The 23691-nt window shown below is 36.8% G+C and overlaps 1 protein-coding gene across 1 annotated transcript; it reads right to left on the minus strand.

Annotated features, from left to right (window-relative positions):
- Positions 1-8720: 8720 nt before the first annotated feature.
- LOC127878302 (uncharacterized) lies at positions 8721-19837 on the minus strand. The gene is made up of 3 exons (XM_052424822.1): positions 19273-19837; positions 12519-13531; positions 8721-9064 (listed from the first exon to the last, which is right to left on the minus strand). The coding sequence occupies exons 1-3, from the start codon at positions 19584-19586 to the stop codon at positions 8721-8723; spliced, it is 1671 nt and encodes a 556-aa protein (XP_052280782.1). The 5' UTR covers positions 19587-19837.
- Positions 19838-23691: the final 3854 nt, after the last annotated feature.

Below are 23691 nucleotides of genomic sequence, written 5' to 3' on the forward strand. Positions count from 1 at the left end.
AGCGCGTTATACATGTACAAGCCTTTTTTAACCAGGTTTTCCGAAGGAAAAAACTGGTTATTAGATTGGCGAATGCGGGCGGGCGGGCTGGCTGGCTGGCTGGCTGGCTGGCGGGCTGGCGGGCGGGCGGAACAAGCTTGTCCGGGCCATAACTATGTCGTTCATTGTCAGGTTTTAAAATCATTTGGCACATTTGTTCACCATCATTGGACGGTGTGTCGCGCGAAATAATTACGTCGATATCTCCAAGGTCAAGGTCACACTTTGAGTTCAAAGGTCTAAAATGGCCATAAATGAGCTTGTCCTGGCCATAACTATGTCATTCATTGTGAGATTTTAAAATCATTTGGCACATTTGTTCACCATCATTGGACGGTGTGTCGCGCGAAATAATTACGTCGATATCTCCAAGGTCAAGGTCACACTTTGAGTTCAAAGGTCTAAAATGGCCATAAATGAGCTTGTCCTGGCCGAAACTATGTCATTCATTGTGAGATTTTAAAATCATTTGGCACATTTGTTCACCATCATGGGACGGTGTGTCGCACGAAAGAATCACGTAAATATCTCCAATGTCAAGGTCGCCACGACTAAAAATAGATTTTTTTTAAAAACAAACTTTTTTCCCTTTATCAGATTTTTTTTTCACAATGAAAACCTGGTTTTGTGACAATTTTGTCCCTTGTTTCGTTGTAAAATGTTACAACCACTACATGCTAAAAGTGGGATAATCTACCGCACCATAGACAGTACAATAACATATTCAATTAAATCATAACTCATATAGTCGAAGTGATTTAAGTATGCTAAATACATTTTTAGGTTTGGATTCAGACGTTAAGAAGAACGCAATCAGAAATTACAACACTAAGTTTACAAAATCTCTTAACAAATTACATTTAATTTTTTTATGAATACAATAAAAGCGGTAGAACATTTAACACAGCCATTTCGAGAAAAAAATAATTTGTAGAGGAAACTGCAGCGCATACTGGAAGGTAACTGCCACGACGAAAAGCATTGAAGGATTTAGGTGAAAGGTTTGCAAGACCTAACATCTATATTTACGTAAAGCCAAAAACGTTTTGAATATTATTGCGACTTAACGAAATGGCATGATCTTGTTTTCGGAGACGATTTTTGTTATCTTTTGGGTTAACTAGATCTTATCATTTCAAGGTACAACTACACTCCATTCTAAATTCACCATCTTCGCTTTAATTTTGATCCTGACCCTGCTGTACTTAAAGTATTTAAATATTATTTACCAAATTCGTATATCTGCAAATAGACTTTCAACAACTCGTGGATTTTTACAGTGTGCTTATTTTTGACCATTAATAATCCAGTTACATCAACTAATACATTGATATCGATGGTGTCATATTCAAATATTTTATTATTAATCCAAATGGGCCTTTCTGAACTTCGTAAAGTATATGGTTAACAACCGAAATTACAGTGACCAGGACTTCCATTAAGAAATAACGTCGCTAAGAAAAATGACGCAATCTGATTTGTAATGTGTCATCCAATAAATTGCGTAAAACGATGTCAAGAATGTGACCGGCATAAAATAAGTCTTCGCAACGTTTCTTTTTGAATATGGTTGGAGGCAACTTTACAGACAAACAGACACAATTAACATTACAATAAAAGCTTTTTGATCTGCGGACGCTTATAAAACATTGATATTCGGATAGTGTGGTATTTATTTAATATTATAAACAAGAGCACCGCAAAACGGATGCCAACGCTTGGCTGCGGGTGCAGTTTTGAATAAATGAAAGCTTGTCAGAATATTTTTTTAGAGGTCACAGTGACCTTTACCTTTGACCTAGTGACCTACAAATGGGTGTGGCGTGTAGAACTCATCAAGGTGCATCTACAAATGAAGTTTCAAAGTTGTAGGTGGAGGCGCTTTGATTTTATAGCAAAATGTCAAGGTTTTAGCACGACGCCTAGGTCGGACGGCGGACGACACGACGAGCTGGCTATGACCATACCTCGGGGTTTCTCCGAAAACAGCCGAGCTAAAAATAGTATAAAATAAGATAGGCCCTATGTGACGAAAATTAATCAGAAGAAACAATCGCTAAAATTGTTGTAATTTTGTCTGCAGGATTTGTATCTGATTAAAAAATAAGACATTTTTTTAAACACTTGTATTCATATAATGTTTGTCAAGCATTTCCACGAGGTTGTTAACTGTTAAGGAAAATGACGAGAGTGTAATCATGCGCTCGACATAAAATATTTCTACCTATATTAACTTCATACACGAAAATGTTTAATTTGTCTTTCTACGTTTTTAATTTATTTTCCCTCACCATTCAAAAGTTTCAAGTAAACTAGCTGTTGAAGGAAACACAAGCTCATCACTGTTCGAAATTCTTATTTAAGACGATGGAAAATCTAGTATTTACTGGAACCACGCATTAAACGAACACATACGTACTGTATTATTTTCTTATAACTGGTGTCGCCGCATTCGGATTGTCAATTCAAAACATGATGAGATAATAATAATATGTATATCGGCTACAGCCATGCGTATTGACAATAATGCAAGAAGAATCATCAAAAATCCCAATTTTCCTTCGACTGACGTGATTTATTTTAGTTTTCATCAAAAAACGATTAAACATCTAGCAATATCTCGAGTAATTGAGTTAAAATCGTTTTCCTTTTTGACACTCTCTTTAACATTCCATCCAGGATCAATATCCTTCCGGTCGTTTAAGCATATGCGATCATTTACGATCCCAAATGAATGATATCCTGCTATTTGTGCACTCTTGACAATATTCCTTTCAGTGTTTAACTATTGTTCGCACATATATTTACTAGTTTGATAACTGGTTCAAATAAATGCACATGATGATTTAAGCCCATACAAAAACGCTGATGAGTACAGCATGAGTTACAAGAGGTTGGACTTGCATTATCCCAGTTAATAAAACTGTGTCAAAAGCTATATTAAATAAGAATCAGGAGAAATAGAAGTATCTTATAACGCAATTACCCGCGTGGTAATATCAGCATATAACGTCAAACAATTCAACCAATCAAACAATTTGATTATTAATCATTTCAAACATGTATAATACAAAAAAGTTGCGTATGCAAAATTTAATTCTTATTGAAACGAAAACAAAAAGTTAAAATAAACGTTTTTATTTCATAATATCAACACTTGACAAATAAATAAAATTAATTACTTACACCATAAAGCGCAGGAATTACATTTTCGATGTGTTGCAGTTTTACTCTTTTTTGTGACAGGTTACATTTTAAGGCTAGTTTAACTTTTGGTCGCTTGAATTTGCTTCCAATAATTGTGGTTTCTGAAATTTCAGTTGCGGCAGGCGCAAACCTAATTGGGAGAATCAGTTTAAAGTAACATACTAGTAAATACTCTGAATCAACGAATATTTAGTACAATATGTAGAAACAATAAAGTTTACACATAAAAGATCAATGTTCCTTATACCAAATAGCAAACATTTCAACGCTATATGTGGTATGGTAACATAAAATAGGAGCCTTTTCACGTTTTGGTAAATTGACAAAATGATTATTTTTATTTCAGATTCGCAAATATTCGTTGTATTTGTGAGGAAACAATAATACTGGACACTTGCCGTGCGCTAAAATATCCATTTTATGAATCTTTTGACGATTTAACAAGAGATGTGTTTGTCAGAAACACAATGCCCCCTTCTGTGCCGCTTTGAAGCCATATATTTGACTTTTGACCTTGAAGGATGACCTTGACCTTTAACCACTCAAAATGTGCAGCTCCATGAGATACACATGCATGTCAAATATCAACAGGCTATCTAATGCGACATAGAAGTTATGAGCATTTTTCGAAATCTTAACGCAAAGGATGACGGAAAGACAGACAGACGAACGGACGGTCCGATCACTATATGCCCTTCTTCGGGGGGAATAAAAACAACATGTTTCATGATATGTGCACAGATCATGAAGGAATAACTCACCTTAACCTTGGAATATTGGAATTTAAGAGACGTTTTGGATCAGATAAAAGAAAGGGGAAATTTTGACTTTGTGACATAAATGGTCCGGTTTGCACTTCTTTCAAATTTTTACCAATGTCCTTTAACATATTCATTTACAACGCAGTAATATTGGGAATAGTTTAAAATAATTTAAACAACCAAACAAGTTAACACAAGAACAAAATGTTCTTACCAAGTTTTATGAAGATTGGAAAACAAATGTTACTTGTAGAGTGTTAACAAGGTTTTACTACAGGCATATAAGGAAAAATGCCCCACCACCTTGCGGACTTGCTTTTCAACCAACCGGAACCATCTTCAAATTAGTCCAAGAAATCCTTGTGACAATCTTCTTACCACGTGTCATGAAGATCGGACAATAAATGTGGCCTCTGAAGTGTCAACAAGGCAAATGTTGCCGCCGCACGACACACAACAAGCTCACAAGTGAGATAAAACAAACGTTGATTCGAAAGAAATGACCACTGCGGGAATCAAACATGGCACTTCTAGACTTATGATCTATGATTTACCTATACACCACTCTATGCACAATAAGAGTGGTTATGTATAAGAAACCGTCTCTTTAGATTTTGTTTCAAATATCTTTGTTTTACACACTTACTCGGGGACAGTTTGGGGTGACAGAAATGTGCGAAATAAGGCACTATTACATGAAATTCTTTACAGATTAAAAACCTTAAATGATTTCTTTTTCACATTAACAATGAAGACAACTAAACAAGCTAATTCGATCAATTGATATCCGCCGTCCAAAATAAATTTTGTGACAGACGGATGGACGAATGGAAAACACTAAGGCTATATCCCCCAACCGTTGGCGGGGGATAATAACAGATTTAATTACAAGCATTTGTGCATCCCAAGTTCAAATGACCCTTGGTCAGTACCTGGAAACCAACCTTTTCTTCTTAAGATATTTGTAACATTTTTGCTTGAGTTGCTGTTGGATCCTGGCCACCATTTGCTGCGTGGGCTTGTCGATTGAGAACAGTTTGACCGACTTAGTTTTCAACAAACTGTCACATCCTGCGGTTGTGTACTCAATTCCAAGCTTCTCTAACACGTCATTTTCTGTCACCTTATTTAGTTCCTTCATTTTCTTGCAGTTTTTTTCTTACCAATTTCAGCTTTTACTTTACGTAATAATTCAAACTGCTGTTGTAAATCTTTTAATACATGCCAGTTGTGTATTACATGTATTTAACTCCACTAATTGATGAATCACTTTATCCTGCCATATGGCACTACTGTTTCATTAATAACATCAAATATACATTAAAACACAATTATAAGCAGATGATATCTTTCCAAGCAATATAGAGATTGGTATATATATGACTACATAATATGTTTATTTGGCCAAATATACAGAAACTTCATTAAAAAACATTTCAAAATTTGAAAAATATAGTTTTGTCAAACCCACAAATGAATCAAACATTATCATCGAACAACAATGCAACCAAATCTCCTTAGTTCTAAATTGAGTATTTAAAACGTGTACGCCACTTAAATGCAGCAGAAGTTTAGAAGATTTAGCAAGTCATAAAGTTTGAATATGACTTGTTTTATCTCCAAATCATAAGACGAAAACACTCTAAGACAAGAGATGTGTTTGTCAGCAACACAATTAACCCCTACTGCGCCGCATTGAAATAAAATTTCTATTTATCATTTGGCAGGTATAGAAATCATCTCCCTTTAAAGGTTATAACTTCCCTTGAATTTTGTCCAATCCAACCGGGGATGGGGGGGGGGGGGTGGAGGGCCTCACAGTCAATTATGACCATGTCAGACATCACTGACAACCAAGGCCTTTGGTATAAAAGAGATCATAGCCAGAGTTGATCATGTATCTATGGACGTAAGTCCACAGGTATGTAATGAACATCAAAGAAATTATAATTATATCATTTACAAAAAAACTTTGACAAATCAATCATTTGGGTTATAAATAATCAAAATAATAAATCTGTACAGTAACTGTGAAAAGAACTTCAATTTTTGGTAAGGAAATATATAATATGAGATTTATAATTATATAAATTACTTTCCTTGAAAATAATTGTCTGTAACAAATCTCTATTTTTAGTAGTAAATAATAAAATGCCACTACCATGACTGTTATTCACCACTCAAAATGTGCAGCTCCATGAGATACACATGCATGCCAAATATATAAATAGGCTATTTTCAATATTGAATAATTTTCTCCTGTTAAAAGCTTATTACTTCCCTTAAATCTGTATTTTTTACCGTAGACCGTAAAGGATGACCTTGACCTTTTACCACAATGTGTTTGTCAGAAACACAATGCCGCCTACTGCGCCGCTTTGATTAATTTATCAAAAATATATACGTGGGCAGGTCAGATAACTATGTCCATTTAAAGCTTATAACTTCCCTTGACTTTGTTTTTTCGACCCTAGACCTTAAAGGATGATGTTCACCTTGAAAGTTTACCACTCAAAATGTGCAGCTCCATGAGATACACATGCATGCCAAATATCAAGGTGCTATCTTCAATATTTAAAAAGTTATGGCAAATGTTAAAGTTTTTTTCGGACGGACGGACAGACACACTGACTGATGGACAGTTCAACTGCTATATGCCACCCTTCCGGGGGCATAAAAACTTGAAAATTATAAAGCGTTGCAACGCGAAACGATTGAATAATTGTGAGAGTTCTGTTGTTGTCTTTATATTTTGTGATACTACGAGAAAGGCTTTTATTAAGTATAAAATACATCATTAATTGTATGAGCACGGATGGCAGAGTGGTCTAAGCCTTACACTTCTACACCTGGGGTCAAGGGTTTTAGCCCAGTTGAGGGTTTCTTTTTTTTCTTTGTTTAATTTTAATCTTGTTTCTTTTTTTTACTTGATCTGTTAAGTTGCAATCTTTACAACATAAGGCATTTAATGACAAACTTTAATACATGGCAAAATCTGTGAAAAGGCCCCTTAAAAGAGATACAAAAGGCTCGTTTTATCTTTGTATGGAGCACTTTATTCCATTTTAATTTGCTACAACGAATTCTATTCATACGACACTAACACTAACTTGGTACATGAACAATAATCAACATGTGTTTAATGGGACGCGGAAAACTACAACGGGCGAGGCATGGTCAGGGGCGATAACCCCAAAAAAGGGTTAGGGTAAGGGTTAGGGTTAGGGGTCGGGTTAGGGTTAGGGTAGGGTTTAGGCTAACCCAAACCCTAACCCGACCCCTAACACTTACCCTAACCCTAACCCTAACCCTCTAACCCCCCCTTGCGCAATACCATACCATGCCTCGCCCGTTGTCGTTTTCCGCCTCCCGTGTTTAATATATGTTTCCGCTACAAACAAAAAAGAGCATTTTTTATCTTGTTAAATCTATGTTACCAGACCATATGACCGTAACTTTGTCAAACATCAATGGACCGGAACAAAACTAGAACTTGATCTTCAAGTCATTTAACTCCGGAATCACGGACGGACGAATAGACGGAAGGACATTGCGACTGCAATGTGGTTCTCCTGCCGGGGGCATAAACATATAATTACATTGGTAGACACACAACACAAATTGTATTATTCTATTTAAGAAAAATTCGTTATTTCAGTTAAAATTGTAAAAATACATTTATGAAATTATAATTGCTTTTATCAGGGACAATATGAAAATATCATTCCAATGTATGATGTTTTTAGAGTAACTTACACTTTTCTTTGAGTAATAACCTGGATCGGGTGCAGCGCCCAACGAAAAAACAATCATTCATGCCGAAACAATTTCGTATTTTAACACACACTGAATCGACATTCAAAAAAACTCTCGAGAAAACATATATACACGGTGTAGATGCATATTGGTGGCCATTCTGTCAAAATGCAGCCGCTCTGTTCATTCTTGGCTGCCTCTATGTCATAAACAAGAACAATGGATGATAGACATTCACAAAACAGGTAAGAAAATCTAAAATTAAAACACGTAAAGACATTTGTGCATAAAAAGAGATGGTCCATGAGTTGAAGCATATATCCAGCTACAGGTTCACAGTATTCCGCATGTTCAGACACTTATCACAAACTCTATCGAAGATAGAATGATGACGAAGTTGGTGGAACAATCGTGACGGGGCATACATGCCATTTTGATGACTTTTAACATAGCTTTTCCCTAATATGTCAAATATCTAGTGTCATTGATATCATCTTTATGATCAAATCATTAATTACGTTCAATGTTTAAGCTTCGTTATCGAAAATGAACTAATAAACAGTAGGTATGTATTGGCACTAATTACAAGTACCCTGTATGTGCTAACTGATATTGAAAATATTTTTCTCTTTTACATAAGCTTGTGTTATTTGAACATTATGAGAAGACCTACAATTTAAGCTCAGTTTTGCATGATAATGACATATTTGAATGTATTGACATAGACTCGACTAGCGGGAACAGTGCCAAACAGATTTTAAATTCAAAATAAAATTATGTATTTGTCTAACTTGTGTTACTAGTATTTAACAAATTATGAGCAACTTAAACTGAAGTAAACGGATTACCAAGTTGGTTTTATATGTATGTTAGTTCTTACCAGCAAAACTTTCGTAATATGCCCTGATATCGTGGATTAAAATGTAAGTATGCAATGCAATAAATACATGTTGTCTTTTAGTTAGTATTGATCACCAGAATCTTATCACTGGTATGACCAACAATAATCCTGCCAGTGCAGGCACTGAAGTATACAGCCTCTGGTTCATGCAGTCCATCCGTTTTGGAAGCCAGCGTCATTACTCCGCCCTCACCATTCACTTGTACTACATTGTGTGAACCACGTCCACAGACTATCAGCTGTCCTGTCTCTGTAACGTGTACACCTGTAGGACTTCGAAGTACACGATCTTTCAAGCATGACAAGACCGTCCCATCCATAGACAGGGTCAGGAGCTTGTTGTCCAGCAAACTGGTAACATACAGCTTTGATCCATCGGTACACACTGCGCACTTGTGGGCTGTAAATTTATTATGATTGGATAATAATTGTGTTCCTATTGGTCACAATACATACTATTGCATGTCAAACTATTAAAGTACAATATTTATACTAATTTAAAGACAATAGCTTGATATTAATATTATAAATTTATGCATTTAAACATGCTTCAAATTTAAAACAAAAACGAAGTTTGATTAAAAAATATGAATCACTTTGAACAATACTTTTATCATGCCATATAAATAATTAAAATCGTTTTACTATAATTTTGAATATTGTACCCAAAGAACAGAAAATATGGTCACGGATATTCAAAACTAATGAATGGATGTGTGCTGCTGCTCAGAGTTACAAAACTTACACTTCTGAATTGACTGTACAATTAATAGAATTGTATTCACATCGTTACGTTTTTAAGGGGCCGTCTTACAGATGGTAAATTGACGAAATTAAAAAAAGTTGTTTCAGATCCGCAAATTTTCGTTTTAGTTATGTTAATTTTGAGGAAATAGTAATCTGACCATTTACCATGCTCTTAAATATCTATTATATGCATCTTTTGACGATTTGAAAACCTGAAAATTATAAAGCGTCGTGCGACGCGAAACGATTGAATAATTTGGAAAGTTCTGTTGTTGTCGTTTTATATTGGGATACTACGAAGATTTCTTATATAGGTAAAAATACATCCGTTCTAAGCATGAGCATGGATGGTCGAGTGGTCTAGGCGGGTGTCTTTTTTACTCCAGGACTCCAGGGGTCAGTTGTTGGAGCCCTGTTAAGGGTTACTTTTTTTCCTTTTTAAAATTGTATTATTGTTTCATTTACTGGAGATTTTTAGTTCAAATGTTTAAATTTATCAATATAAAGCATTTAATGACAAGCTTCAATACATGCCATGATCTGTAAGACGGCCCCTTTAAGACTTATAAAACATAATACGAAAAATTAAATACATAGTCCACATGTCCATCATTTTAACGACAACGCGAGCTTGTAGGGATATATACGAAAACAAATAGAACAAAAATAAATAACGTTTGGTGTTCAAAGTAGCTTATCGAACTATTGCGGAAACGAGTTTTAATCGCTTTGTTATTTAGATCTCATGTCTGACACAATATTTTGAGAGAAAAAAATATTTTGCGTACTGCAATTGTATGCATTTAGGCTAGCAAACATTTGTATGACGAACAGTTAGTAGCGCAAAGCAACAGGATTTATTCAAGACATATTAGTGCGAATGTTTTTCGTGCATAGCGATATATCTATATCGTGTTGAGAGCCACTCAGTTTATACCCTGGTGAGATAAAGATGGTAAATAACGTGGTGAAATTCAGTCGGTACAGATTCAGTCGATACTTATTCAGTCTGTACATACCCTGGTGGGTGAGATTCAGTCTGTACATACCCTGATGAGATTCCGTCGGTACTTATTCAGTCTGTACATACCCTGGTGAGATCCCGTCGGTACTTATTCAGTCTGTACATACCCTGGTGTGATTCCGTCGGTAATTATTCAGTATGTACATACCCTGGTGTGATTCCGTTGGTACTTATTCAGTCTGTACATACCCTGGTGTGATTCCGTTGGCACTTATTCAGTCTGTACATACCCTGGTGTGATTCCGTCGGTACTTATTCAGTCTGTACATACACTGGTGTGATTCCGTTGGTACTTATTCAGTCTGTACATACCCTGGTGAGATCCCGTCGGTACTTATTCAGTCTGTGCATACCCAGGTGAGATTCCGTCGGTACTTATTCAGTCTGTACATACCCTGGTGAGATCCCGTCGGTACTCATTCAGTCTGTGCATACCCTGGTGAGATTCCGTCGGTAATTATTCAGTCTGTACATACCCAGGTGAGATTCCGTCGTTAATTATTCAGTCTGTGCATACCCAGGTGAGATTCCGTCGGTACTTATTCAGTCTGTACATACCCTGGTGTGATTCCGTCGGTACATATTCAGTCTGTACGTACCCTGGTGAGATTCCGTCGGTAATTATTCAGTCTGTGCATACCCAGGTGAGATTCCGTCGGTAATTATTCAGTCTGTGCATACCCTGGTGAGATTCCGTCGGTAATTATTCAGTCTGTGCATACCCAGGTGAGATTCAGTCGGTACTTATTCAGTCTGTGCATACCCAGGTGAGATTCCGTCGGTACTTATTCAGTCTATGCATACCCAGGTGAGATTCCGTCGGTAATTATTCAGTCTGTGCATACCCAGGTGAGATTCAGTCGGTACCTATTCAGTCTATGCATACCCTGGTGAGATTTCGTTGGTTCTCATTCAGTCTGTACATACTCTGGTGAAATTCAGTCGGTACTTATTCAGTCTGTGCATACCCAGGTGAGATTCCGTCGATACTTATTCAGTATGTGCATACCCTGGTGAGATTCCGTTGGTACTTATTCAGTCTGTGCATACCCTGGTGAGATTCCGTCGGTACTTATTCAGTCTGTGCATACCCAGGTGAGATTCCGTCGGTACTTATTCAGTCTGTGCATACCCAGGTGAGATTCCGTCGGTAATTATTCATTTGTGCATACCCAGGTGAGATTCCGTCGGTAATTATTTAGTCTGTGCATACCCAGGTGAGATTCAGTCGGTACCTATTCAGTCTATGCATACCCTGGTGAGATTCCGTTGGTACTCATTCAGTCTGTACATACTTTGGTGAGATACAGTCGGTACTTATTCAGTCTGTGAGTACTTAGGTGAAAAATACGTCGGTACTTATTCAGTATGTACATACTCTGGCGAGATTCAGTCGGTACTTATGCAGTCTGTACATACTCTGGTGAGCTTCAGTCTGTTCAGATTCTGTCGGTACTTATTTTCAGTCTGTACATACCTGGTGGGTGAGATTCAGTCGGTACATAATCAGTCTGTACATACCCTGGTGATATTCAGTCGGAACATACCCTAGTATGATTTAGTCGGTGAATACCGTGATCAGAGTTGGTTTTTATGTCCAGGATTGAAATTAAGTCATTAATTTATTAGGTGGTGAGATTCAGTTTGTCCATATAGGGGAAATGGTGCAGATAGATCTAAGCGATCCCAAATTAGCATTTAAAAAGCACTGCTACGCCACTTTAAATAAATTCGATATCATTTTGCTGAAATTAACTCAGGAACGTTCTTTAAAGAATAAAATACTTGTTTGGTTAATTTTATGTACTGAATGCTCACTTCAGTGATTGGACTTCTATACGAATCGTATGAGTGTAAAAGTATATTTTGCACTGATCATAGGGAAAATAAACGATAAATATACATGTTGATATGTATTAGTCAATAGAACGTAATTAATATTTAGAGCTACAATATAGCCCCATTAACGCATTGAATAATCTGTAATTGTATAATTAACGATATGAAGATAAACTTACGATGCTTTAAAAAGTATTGAAGCGTATAATAATCTAAAACGCTTCTATTATACTGTCAATCATACCTGTGAAGTTACCAGAAGTATCTTCATAGATCTTTTTCACCAGCTGACCAGCCAGTGTGTACTGATACAAGGCAGTCAGTGATGTGATAAACAAACTGCCGTTAAAGTGTGCGATACCATGACAATTGTGTATGATTTTCAGTTCCCTGCCTTTAACTATCTGTCTATTGTTGACAATTAGGAATTGGACAGTGTTGATTCTAGCATATACACCAACTGTAACAGCGACCTCAGTAGGGCTTATACTGCACATATCCCATGGATGGGACCAACAATCTGTATGTGTGACAACTTTGTACTGCGTATCAAGCAATTTCACCCTCTTGTTGTTGTTGTCTGCTATAAGGATTTCTCCACCAGGTAGCTCCCATATGCCCCTTATCTCGCATGTAACATTATCAGATGCGCTTCGGATATCGTAAAGCGATTTGTTACTACACTTGAGTATCGTGTTTTTATTATTTTCCAGCTGCTTTTCAGCACATTTAATATCTCCAAGGCAACGAAACCCTGATAGTGTTTCATCAATACTAGGGTTGCTCTTAAACGTTACAACAGTGCTTCTGTGAACAGTCAATTCTTTCAAAATATTATCTGCATGTGAAACCATTTCCGATGCTCTTTGGTACGCTATAAATGATAGATCGTTTTGATCTGTTTTAATATTAGTGATCGCGTCGCTTATTTTCTTCAAACCGTTTGTGGCTTTAGAACACTTGTCTGTGTCAGTTTTTAAAGACTGTTTCATTGTTTGCAGCAATGTCTCCAAGGAATATATTGTACTTCTCTCCAATTCGTCAAGTATATCGTTGATTTTCTGACGAAACACTTTAATTTCATCATAAGCTTTATCATACGAACCCTGCAGTTTCTTCAGAAATTCCTGTGTATCATCAATTGCAGTCTTAAGTTCTTGTTGAACATTGGTTATAGTTGCACATATTTTATGAAATTCCCCCGCATCATGGAAGGCTTGTGATTTGTCTTTTATCAGCACTAGCTTGATACAGGGCCTATAATACATTACGTTTTAATTTAAGGATGAATATGTTGCTATGCTGTCTTAGAAATTAATTACAATAATGTTAGTTACTGGGTAAAGATGTGTAAATGAATGGGTATATTAAATGGACATGTACAAAGGTTTTCGTATTTCGTATTAAAATCATTTATCTGACGAATACTTATACTTTAAACACCCATAAATAATTATACAAGTGATAACTTTTTGAATAAAAATAATCGCATTCAATGAGTTTTGAACCCAGGACGACTAGGAGAACAAGAGCTGTCAGAAGACAGCGCGCGCGACTATTCGAGTGCTTGACAGTATAACTAAGCCATCATGGGAAAATTGTTCATATTCAATAAGGTCAAGGTAATATAGTCATATTCTAAGTGGAAGAGGACCATAATTGAAACATACTGATCGCTTATGTTTTAAAGAAGTTGTACTTTATAGACGATTCTGAGTTCAGATATATTTTCCACAATGTATTGAACATGTGTAAGGACATAAAACAAAGCAATAAGATTTTATTTCAAGTTTGATGGCAATAGCTCGGGTGGGATGGTCCTTCAAAAATGAAATAAATAAATATTTGTGTTTTTTACGATGTTAAAAAAATCTTTTTGGGTAGGGGTGGGGGGTTTAGAGGGGGTATTATGTGGAGGGGGTGGTCATTTATTAGATTATCTTTTAAAAATAAGAAACAAAAGGAAACAATAGGGGAGGATTCTGGGGTGGGGATGGTTTGGGTGGAGTCTATTGTGGTATGTCAGGTAAGTGTTGTTTTGTCAAAGTATGAATCAAATTTGATCATAAATAAAGAAGTTATGGCAATTTAAGCAAAACTTATTAATTGACCTTGAGAGTCAATGTCATTCAAAGGTCAATGTGAAATTCAACTTGCCAGTGACAATACCTCATGATAATAAGAAAGTGTTTGAAGTTTTAAAGCAATAGCCTTGATACTGTAGAAGTAAAGTGGATCTAAACACAAAATTTAATAAAATATTCAAAGTGACTAAGTCAAAAAGGGCCATAATTCCGTTAAACTGACAACAAGAGTTATGTCACTTTTCCTGTATAGTCCCCTTTATGATAGTTAGCAAGTGTTCAAAGTCTGAAAGCAATTATAGCTATGATACTTTAGGAGTAAAATGGCCCAACACACAAAACTTAACCATATGTTCAATTATATAAGTATAAAATGGGCCATAATTCTGTCAAAATGCCAGTCAGAGTAACATAATTTTGCCTGCACAATCCCCTTATTATAGTTAGTAAGTATTGCAACGGCTTTGATACTTTAGGAATAAAAGTGGAGCTAAACACAAAACTAAAATTAAATTTTCAATTTTCTTAGTGAAACAAGGGACAAAATTGTCACGAAACCAGGTTTTCAATTTAAAAAAAGTCTGATAATGGGAGACAACTACAATTCAAAATGTGCATTGCTACTGATTGTTCATCACAGTTACCCCCTTGTTTCAAAATTAATCTATTTTAGTCGTGTTGACCTTTACCTTGGAGATATCTACGTAATTCTTTCGCGCGACACACCGTCCAATGATGGTAAACAAATGTGCCAAATGATTTTAAAATCGGACAATGAATGGCATAGTTATTGCCCGGACAAGCTCATTTATGGCAATTTTTGACCTTTGAACTCGAAGTGTGACCTTGACCTTGGAGATATCGACGTCATTCTTTCGCGCGACACACGGTCCAACGATGGTTAACAAATGTACCAAATGGTTTTAAAATCTGACAATGAACGACATAGTTATGGCCCGGACAAGCTTGTTCCGCCCGCCCGCCTGCCAGTCCGCCCGCATTCGCCAATCTAATAACCGATTTTTTAATTCGGAAAGCCTGGTTAAAAAGGGTCATAATCCTTACAAAATACTTGATACTTGTCTGCTCTTGTTTATAGATTGGGGTCATGCTGGTAAAGAAGTATGCAAAATATGAAAGCAATATGTAATGGGGCATATAGTATATTTGAGGTGGTACGCAAACTTTGACATAGATTTGTCAATAATATGCATATTTTAAGTGAAAAGGGGCCATAATTCTTACAAAATGCTTGATACATTTATCTGCTCTCGTTTTTAGATTGGGGTCATGTTGGTAAAGAAGTATGCAAAATATAAAAGCAATATGACAAGGTACATATACAATATTTGAGGTGGTACGCAATTTTAACATTTTCCAACGCTAACGTCAACGCCGGTAGGATAGCTCCACTATATATTAATATATGTATATATATATATATATATATATATATATATATATATATATATATATATATATATATATATATATATATATATATATATATATATATATATATATATATATATATATATATATATATATATAGTCGAGCTAAAAATAAAACGCGCTTATACCTCCGGCATACCACAATGGCATTTTAACTGCTTTCTTACGCGACCCAGGATGCGGTAGGATCGGCAAGAACGGGGGGTCCTCGTGAGAACAAAAGAAGGTTGCATTAAAAAGCCTATAACGCCGCAAGAGGCGGCGACCTTACCGCGACAACGTTTGACATTTTTACGGCGTCTTGGCTACAACGCCAGGTTTGACATAAACGCAAAAGCAGCGCGATAGAAACGCGAAGAACACGAAGGGGACCTAGAACAATTGTACTGGAGTCACTGTGGAAACGTCCAGCATTGGTTCTCAGAAGCATGAATATTGTGCGACGACCCTGGTTTTTATTATGACACTGTCGCGTTCTTTGTATACTATAAAAGTCGCAGTTATCGCTGGCTAAAAAATTTGCTTAGCCTTAATTCCCTCTGAATAATTTTTTTTGAGTTTAAAGGAAGAAATAGTGAAAGCAAAATAGATATGTTTGTAGTCAAATGGGGTCGATTTTAGCCATGGTCTAATTTTAAGAGTAAGCCCTGCACTAGTCACAAAAGGAACGTAGTGTGGACGCCTAAGGTCGCCGATAATCGCAGCGTGAACGCTGATAGATCTAGCTTATAGCAGTATAAGCTATGTAAAAAGCAAAGGATTTGGTTAAAACGCCCGAATGCATCCGATAGCATGAACACATGGCGTGATTGCCAGTATTAAATCTTTCTTAAAGAGAGAAGCACAACGGCATCTACGACTACGACTATCGGCGTTTAACAAAAAAACGGACTTTTTTAGAGTAAAGGTGTGAAGGGCATATTAAAATATACTGTTTCCAAATTTACCGATGAAAAGCGCTATATACGCTTTATTATTTTGCTCATTTTGATTTGTGTTTTTACATAAATGAACCGATATTTTGAATAGTGTACTTGTTATGAGTGTTATTTCGCTTCTTTGCAAAAATATATATTAAAACAAGATATGTGTTTGTCAGAAACACAATGTTCCCCTTTTGCGCCGCTTTGAAGCTATATATTTGACCTTTGACCTTGAAGGATGACCTTGACCTTTCACCACTCAAAATGTGCAGCTCCATGAGATACACCTGACATGCATGCCAAATATCAAGTTGCTATCTTCAATATTGCAAAAGTTATTGCAAATGTTAAAGTTGGGGCAAACAAACAAACACACAAACCAACAGACAGGGCAAAAAACAATATGTCTCCCACTATAGTGGTGGGGGACATAAAAATGTGCCAACTTTCGTTTTGTCAGACAGCAAATTTAAATTTTATTTCTTTAAACTTACTGAACGAAATTTGCAATTGCTCCGTCACCATATGGTGAAATCGACAGTATACACAATGTAGTTGTACACAAGTTAATGATTATATAATCGTTTAGAATGATGCCATTGTTATTCTTTAAATACAAATGGGAAGTTCGATGCAATTGGTTTTCCCTAAAAAGATTTCTTGAGGTCAACAACTAGTAAATAATAGTATGCCGGTTATTCTAGTCAAATAATGACTAGAATCAAGAAATCTAATTTCAATGGCGCAGGTGCAACTTTGCGGAAAGTCGGGGTGGGGGTTGGGACATTCAGGTTTCACATACAAATCTTGTTAAAGATTCTGATATATTTAATTAGATGGCTGCGATCTTCATAAGTTATCCCCACGCTTTTTGAAAAGCGTGGGGATATTGTGGTTATATCCGCCGTCCGTCCGTCCGTCTGTCCGTCCGTGCTGGCCACTATCTCCTCCTACAATATAAGCACTAGAACCTTGAAACTTACACACATGGTATCTATGAGCATATATGCGACCCTGCACTATTTGGAATTTTGATCTGACCCCTGGGTCAAAAGTTATGGGGGTTGGGGTGGGGCCAGGTCAGAGATTTTCACTCATTTTTCTAAGTTATTTTACATTTTTACATTAACTTCTTCATTTCTACACCGATTTACTTCAAATTGATACTGAACATCTCTTATGACAATACGGTCAATCTCAACTATGTATGGCCCCATTACCAACCCTGGGGCGCCCCCGCCCACATAGACCACGCCCACCCAAAATTGCCTTTTACTATGACTTCTTCATTTCTACACCGATTTACTTCAAATTGATACTGAACATCTCTTATGACAATACGGTCAATCTCAACTATGCATGGTCCCATTATCAACCCTGGGGCGCCCTCGCCCACATAGACCACGCCCACCCAAAATTGCCTTTTACTATAAATTCTTCATTTCTACACCGATTTACTTTAAATTGGTACTGAACATATCTTATGACAATACGGTCAATCTCAACTATGCATGGCCCCATTATCAACCCTGGGGCGCCCCCTGGGTCAAACATGCGGCGTGGGGATACGCGTCGGCCTATGCCGCGCCATTTCTAGTTATAATTGTCGTCTTGCGATCTAGGTCATCATAAACAGTAATATACTAAGTATAGCTACTGTTATAGTTTAGTCTTAAAAGCAGGCGTAAAAAAGGTGGTACATTTAAACTCATTCTAATGTCAGCTTATTTCTATTTAAATATGAGAAATTTTATTTTTACTTGTACTTAAAAGCTCAATATATATTGACCTTTAATAACAGTAAAATCACTTTTTCTAGCATTTGTTTCTACTTTGACATTTTCTGAATAATTCTTGTTGATTTTTTTATATTTATATATGATATTTGTTTTTTCATAAAATAATTTCGTTTATTGCATTTGCTCACAATATCGCTCAAAAAAGGTGTTGTCTCAAAAACTCTCCTTAAATATTAATGCTACATCATTACCGGGGTATTCTAGGTTAATATACACAGATACAGAATTCAACGTGATATTGGTCTAATCGGAATATAATAAAAACATCAAATGTTGTGTAATTTAACTCTTTTTCGTGAAATACTATTAAACAAATAATGAAACTCTATCTATAGATATTTAATCTATGTTATACTACTTATTATTCAACTATACTACTGCAAAAAATAAAGCATACACTTATTGGAAGCCTTGATTTTACTGTTAACCGACCGAAATATGTGCGTAAAACTAGTTATGAGCTTGAACAGTTTATTAAATAAATGTCAAGATATCGAACTTGTATATGTACTTCCGATTTCAAAATTATTTACTAAGTGGAGCATATGAAATCAATAACCGCGACAAAGCTAATGTACACTTTAATCAATAAGTACGTGTTGACTATACCTTATTACCTTATATGTTTTACACTGTCCATACATTTAATAGGGTTGGCATTTTATTTTACAGCAACGGGTTAGTCTTCCAAAATGTTTAAAATCTGTAACTTAATGTTATACAGAAATAATATAGCTTACCTGTGTTCATGGAAGTGACACATGGAGCAACATAATTTACCGTGATCTTCACAATACATCTCTATCAGACGATCAGGATGATGTAGACAGAACTGCATGTCATCGAACGATTTTGTTGTAGAAGGCCATTTATCCATCTCTTCTCTTCCATACGCGACATGCTTTGTAAAAAACTGTTTGTGAAGCCCTAAACAGTCGTCACAAAGGCCTTTCGAACATTTTTGACAATAAAACATGGCTTGCTTATTGACATTTTTCTCTTCGCAAATATCGCAGCAAACGTCATAAAATAAATCCGATCCTTTCTCCGCCATCTTCACACGTTCAACATATGCAAAGCGAAACTAGAAATGCAAATTAATGTTCAATTAAATATTTCACAAATATTTTACTCCGTTCATTCACTAAAACTAAGCGTTTAATGAACCTCGCGAGTTCAACATAATATTACACGTTTCAATCGAATATTTACTTGACAAAAAAGCATCTGAAACAGTTCCTCTCTATTTACTTTAGGCTATATAATGTATATTGGAAAACACTCTTTTCCATTTTCTGCACGCCATAGGCTGTTTCGGCTATGAAAGATTTAGTTGTATGGCCAAAGTCGAGAAAGACCGGCTATGGTAGATTTAGTTTTATGGTCATAGCCGAGAAAGACGTCGGAGAACTAAAAGATATAACGTAAATAGCAAATACCTATAGGTCTTTGTAAATAGTGATAACATAAATTACATTCTAAAATACGAGTGAAATGGTATTCACTGTTACTTGTCTTCTATCTTCAATGGTCGAATATGGATGTGTATGGTGTACTTAATAAACTACACGTATGATTTAAACGTTTAATGTACATCCATAATACATATATAATCAGGCAACTTGATAAAGCGCGTGCATGTGATGAGCGCTAGCAATGGACTGAGTAGACTGAGGCATGTATGTATATACTAACAGAGTGGCACTGGGTATATCTCGTGCATTCAATTCAAGGCATTTGCTGTGACAATGGACTTATTATTAAAATTAAACGCTAGCATCTAGATCTAGTTCTTAATCGTTTTCCTTAAATCTTCAAACAATGGTTGGCTATCAAAATGCCACCAGAAGTCATTCATGGCCACAATGACTAACAATTGGAGTAAGTTATTATTTCTTTCTAACTTGTCGTCCATAGCCACAAATGCTGACTATTAAATAATTATTTACATTTGAAATAATACCAATTAACATTCATTTAAACATGTCGTATATTACCACCATGAACAAAACAAATGATCATAAAGCAAGTCGCCTAAGGCGACATTAATTGACTTATAAAATATCATTTATGTTCATAATTACAAGTTATACATGGTTACAATAATTGACATGTGAAATATTATCTAATTTATTCATTGCTTGTCGACATTTTTTTATTTTGTCAATTTACCAACACGTGAAAAGGCCCCTTTAAGGTGTCTACATGCTATAAATAGATGGAACGTTACTCTGACGCTGCAAGATTGTTCTTGATTGAAATACTATTTAATGGTTCCGTGATCTTTTCGGCATCAAAGTTACTCATTTGATTAGTCACAGACGTTAATTACTAGCAATGCAGATCAAAGTCTGAAAGGACACGGGCTCGAATCCGTTTGGTTATATTAAAGGGGCCTTTTCACAGATTTTGGCATGTTTTGAAGTTTGTCATTAAATGCTTTATATTGATAAATGTAAACATTGAATACAAAAAGCTCTAGCTAAAAAGCAGAATAAAATTTAAAAAAGAAAAAAAGATAACCCTCAACAAGGCTCGAACCACTGACCCCTGGAGTCCTGGAGTAAAATGTCTGCCACTTGGACCACTCGGTCATTCTTCCGAATGCAATGCCAGAAGTATTGTATGCTTTATATAAGCAATCCTCGTAGTTTCACAAAATTTAACGACAACAACAGAACTCTCCAAATTATTAATTCATTTCGCGTTGCAACGCTTTATAATTTTCGGGTTTTTAAATCGTCAAAAGATGCATATAATGGCTATTTTATAGCATGGTAAATGGTCAGTATTACAGTTTCCTCACGAATATCATAACAAAAACATCCGTCGTAATGGGTGTATGATGCGCAACTTGTGTTGCTCTAAGTGTGTGCTTTATGTATCTCGCTTACAGTCTCACACCTGGATACCAGCGTATGCTGGGAAAAGGGGAGCATATTCAGTCTCCCTCTTCCAGGCATAGCCTCTCATGCATCAAGACCGCTGTGGCCCAGAAATGGGATCCTCTGCGAGGTGATGGATGGTAACTGGGCACCTTGCGGCCCCAGGCTAAACCACAAGGTCTCGGAGGAAACTAGGCCCCTAGATACTGGACTTGCATGACCCCCCGGCGCGGGGACATGCTCTGCAGTTTTGTAAACCTAGTTCCCAGCTATGGGTCAAATAGCTCCACTGCCTTGTGGATGCCTTGGGAGAGGAAAAGGCTAAGGGATGATACCCCGACAGAAAACCGCTGCTGCCTTGCAGTCCGTCGTTGGATCGACAAAGGCTAAAGGAAAACAACCTGACAGAAATACACTGCTGCCTTGCAGTTCGTCGTTGGCTCGACAAAGGCTAAAGGAGGGGTAACCTGACCAAAACCTAGAGTGTTGAAATCAGAGATGCTGGGCCAACTGGCACTCTCTTAACAAACCACAGCATCATGTAATTTCCGCAATGACTATACAATCTACTAGTTATCAACGATGTGGTGCTGAGTCTTTGGGATCCCTCCAGGGAGATTCAGTGCCGGGCTCTGTGCCTCGACAGAGTCCACCCAAAGCTACTGGGGGTCACTCCTTCAAAAACACCAAGAGGAGAAGAACAGGCTTCAACAAGCCAATGATGAGAAAAGTCAAACAGCAACACTTTACAGTGATGCATTGCAATGCAGAGGGAGTGTTCAACAAGAAGGCTGAGCTAGAACATACCCTTCATGAGGAAAACATAAATGTCTGTTGCATACAAGAAACTCACCTTCAACCAACAAAATCCTTTACGATCAGAGGATATCAGTGCTTCCGAAACGACAGGGTTGGTAGAAAAAAGGAGGAATCATGACATTAGTCAGGAACAACATCAATGCTGTCCAGACTAAAACGCACATGGACGACTCTGAATTCCAAGTTCTGAGCCTCAGAAATAAAGATTTTAGTTTGACACTTGTGAACATGTACTCTCCAAATGACAAAAATCTATCCCTAGAAAACATCCCAACTGACAGTGAAAACTTCATGGTAGTTGGTGACTTCAACAGCCACTCTCAAAGCTGGGGATATGACCACATAGATAAACGTGGAGAAGAAGTGGAGACCTGGCAAGATGATAACAACTTAAATTTAATCAACAAGCCTGATGACCTTCCAACCTTTTACTCTAGAAGTTGGCACACTACTTAAACTCCTGATCTTGCTTTCTGTACAGCTGACATACATGGCCATGTCAAGAGGAAAGTAGCAGAACAACTAGGAGGAAGCGACCACCGCCCAGTCCACATCATTCTGGAACACACTGACTCTACTTCTTCAACTCTACCCAGAGGGAACTACAAGAAGGCCAACTGGACCTTGTACCAATCTGAGACAAACATCCTGTGTAAAGACATTAGAGTTGATGGTAGGGACATAAACCAAGTTGTAAAGGAGTTCAACAAAAGCATACTCAAGGCTGCACAAGAAGCTATACCTAGAGGGGCAAGAAAAGAGTATAAGCCATACTGGAGTGAAGAATTGGAAGAGTTGCAGAACAAGTTATCAGAAGCCAGGGTGGAAGATGAATCCAATCCCTCACAAGAAGCCAATCTGTCTCTACAGCATGCAAAGGCAAAATTCTTAAGATGCAAACTTGAAGCTCAGAGGAAAAGCTGGAGAAGGAAAACTGCATCTTTCAACTTAGAACGAGATGGACGCAAGTTGTGGAGACTTACAAAGCAACTGAATGATGACAATGAAAATGCGAGGGGCTCAGTAACTTTGGAGGAGAACGGAGAGCTGTTAACTGGAAAACAAGCTGCAAATGTGTTTGCCAAAAATTACAAAGATGTCAGTGATATTCATGCCAACAGAGAGCGACAACGAGAAGCTAGAAAAGAACAGAGGGATAGGAGAGCAAGACGTGAATCATCAAAATCTATGAATCAGGAACTGACCATGCACGAGCTTCAGACAGCCATCAGACAACTGAAAGCAAAGAAATCACCAGGACCCGATGGAATTACCAACGAAATGCTAATTCATCTAGGCAAGACAGCAATGCGCAAACTCCTTGACATATACAATTACAGCTGGAAACAAGGTAAACTTCCCCAAATCTGGAAAGAGGTTACCATGATTCCTATCCACAAGACAATGGAGAGGATTGTTAATGCACGCCTCAAGTGGTATCTGGAGACCAATGAT

This window comes from Dreissena polymorpha, chromosome 4 (genome assembly GCF_020536995.1).
Source record: "Dreissena polymorpha isolate Duluth1 chromosome 4, UMN_Dpol_1.0, whole genome shotgun sequence".
NCBI lineage: Eukaryota > Metazoa > Mollusca > Bivalvia > Myida > Dreissenidae > Dreissena > Dreissena polymorpha.

Bases quoted from the DNA above. Each gene is read 5' to 3' on its own strand.
- LOC127878302 (XM_052424822.1), bottom strand. From the start codon at position 19,586: ATGGCGGAGAAAGGATCGGATTTATTTTATGACGTTTGCTGCGATATT. The intron at 13,532-19,272 runs GTAAGCTATATT...AATGTATTATAG, and splicing joins TGTCACTTCCATGAACACAG to GCCCTGTATCAAGCTAGTGC. The intron at 9,065-12,518 runs GTATGATTGACA...ATAAATTTACAG, and splicing joins TACTTCTGGTAACTTCACAG to CCCACAAGTGCGCAGTGTGT.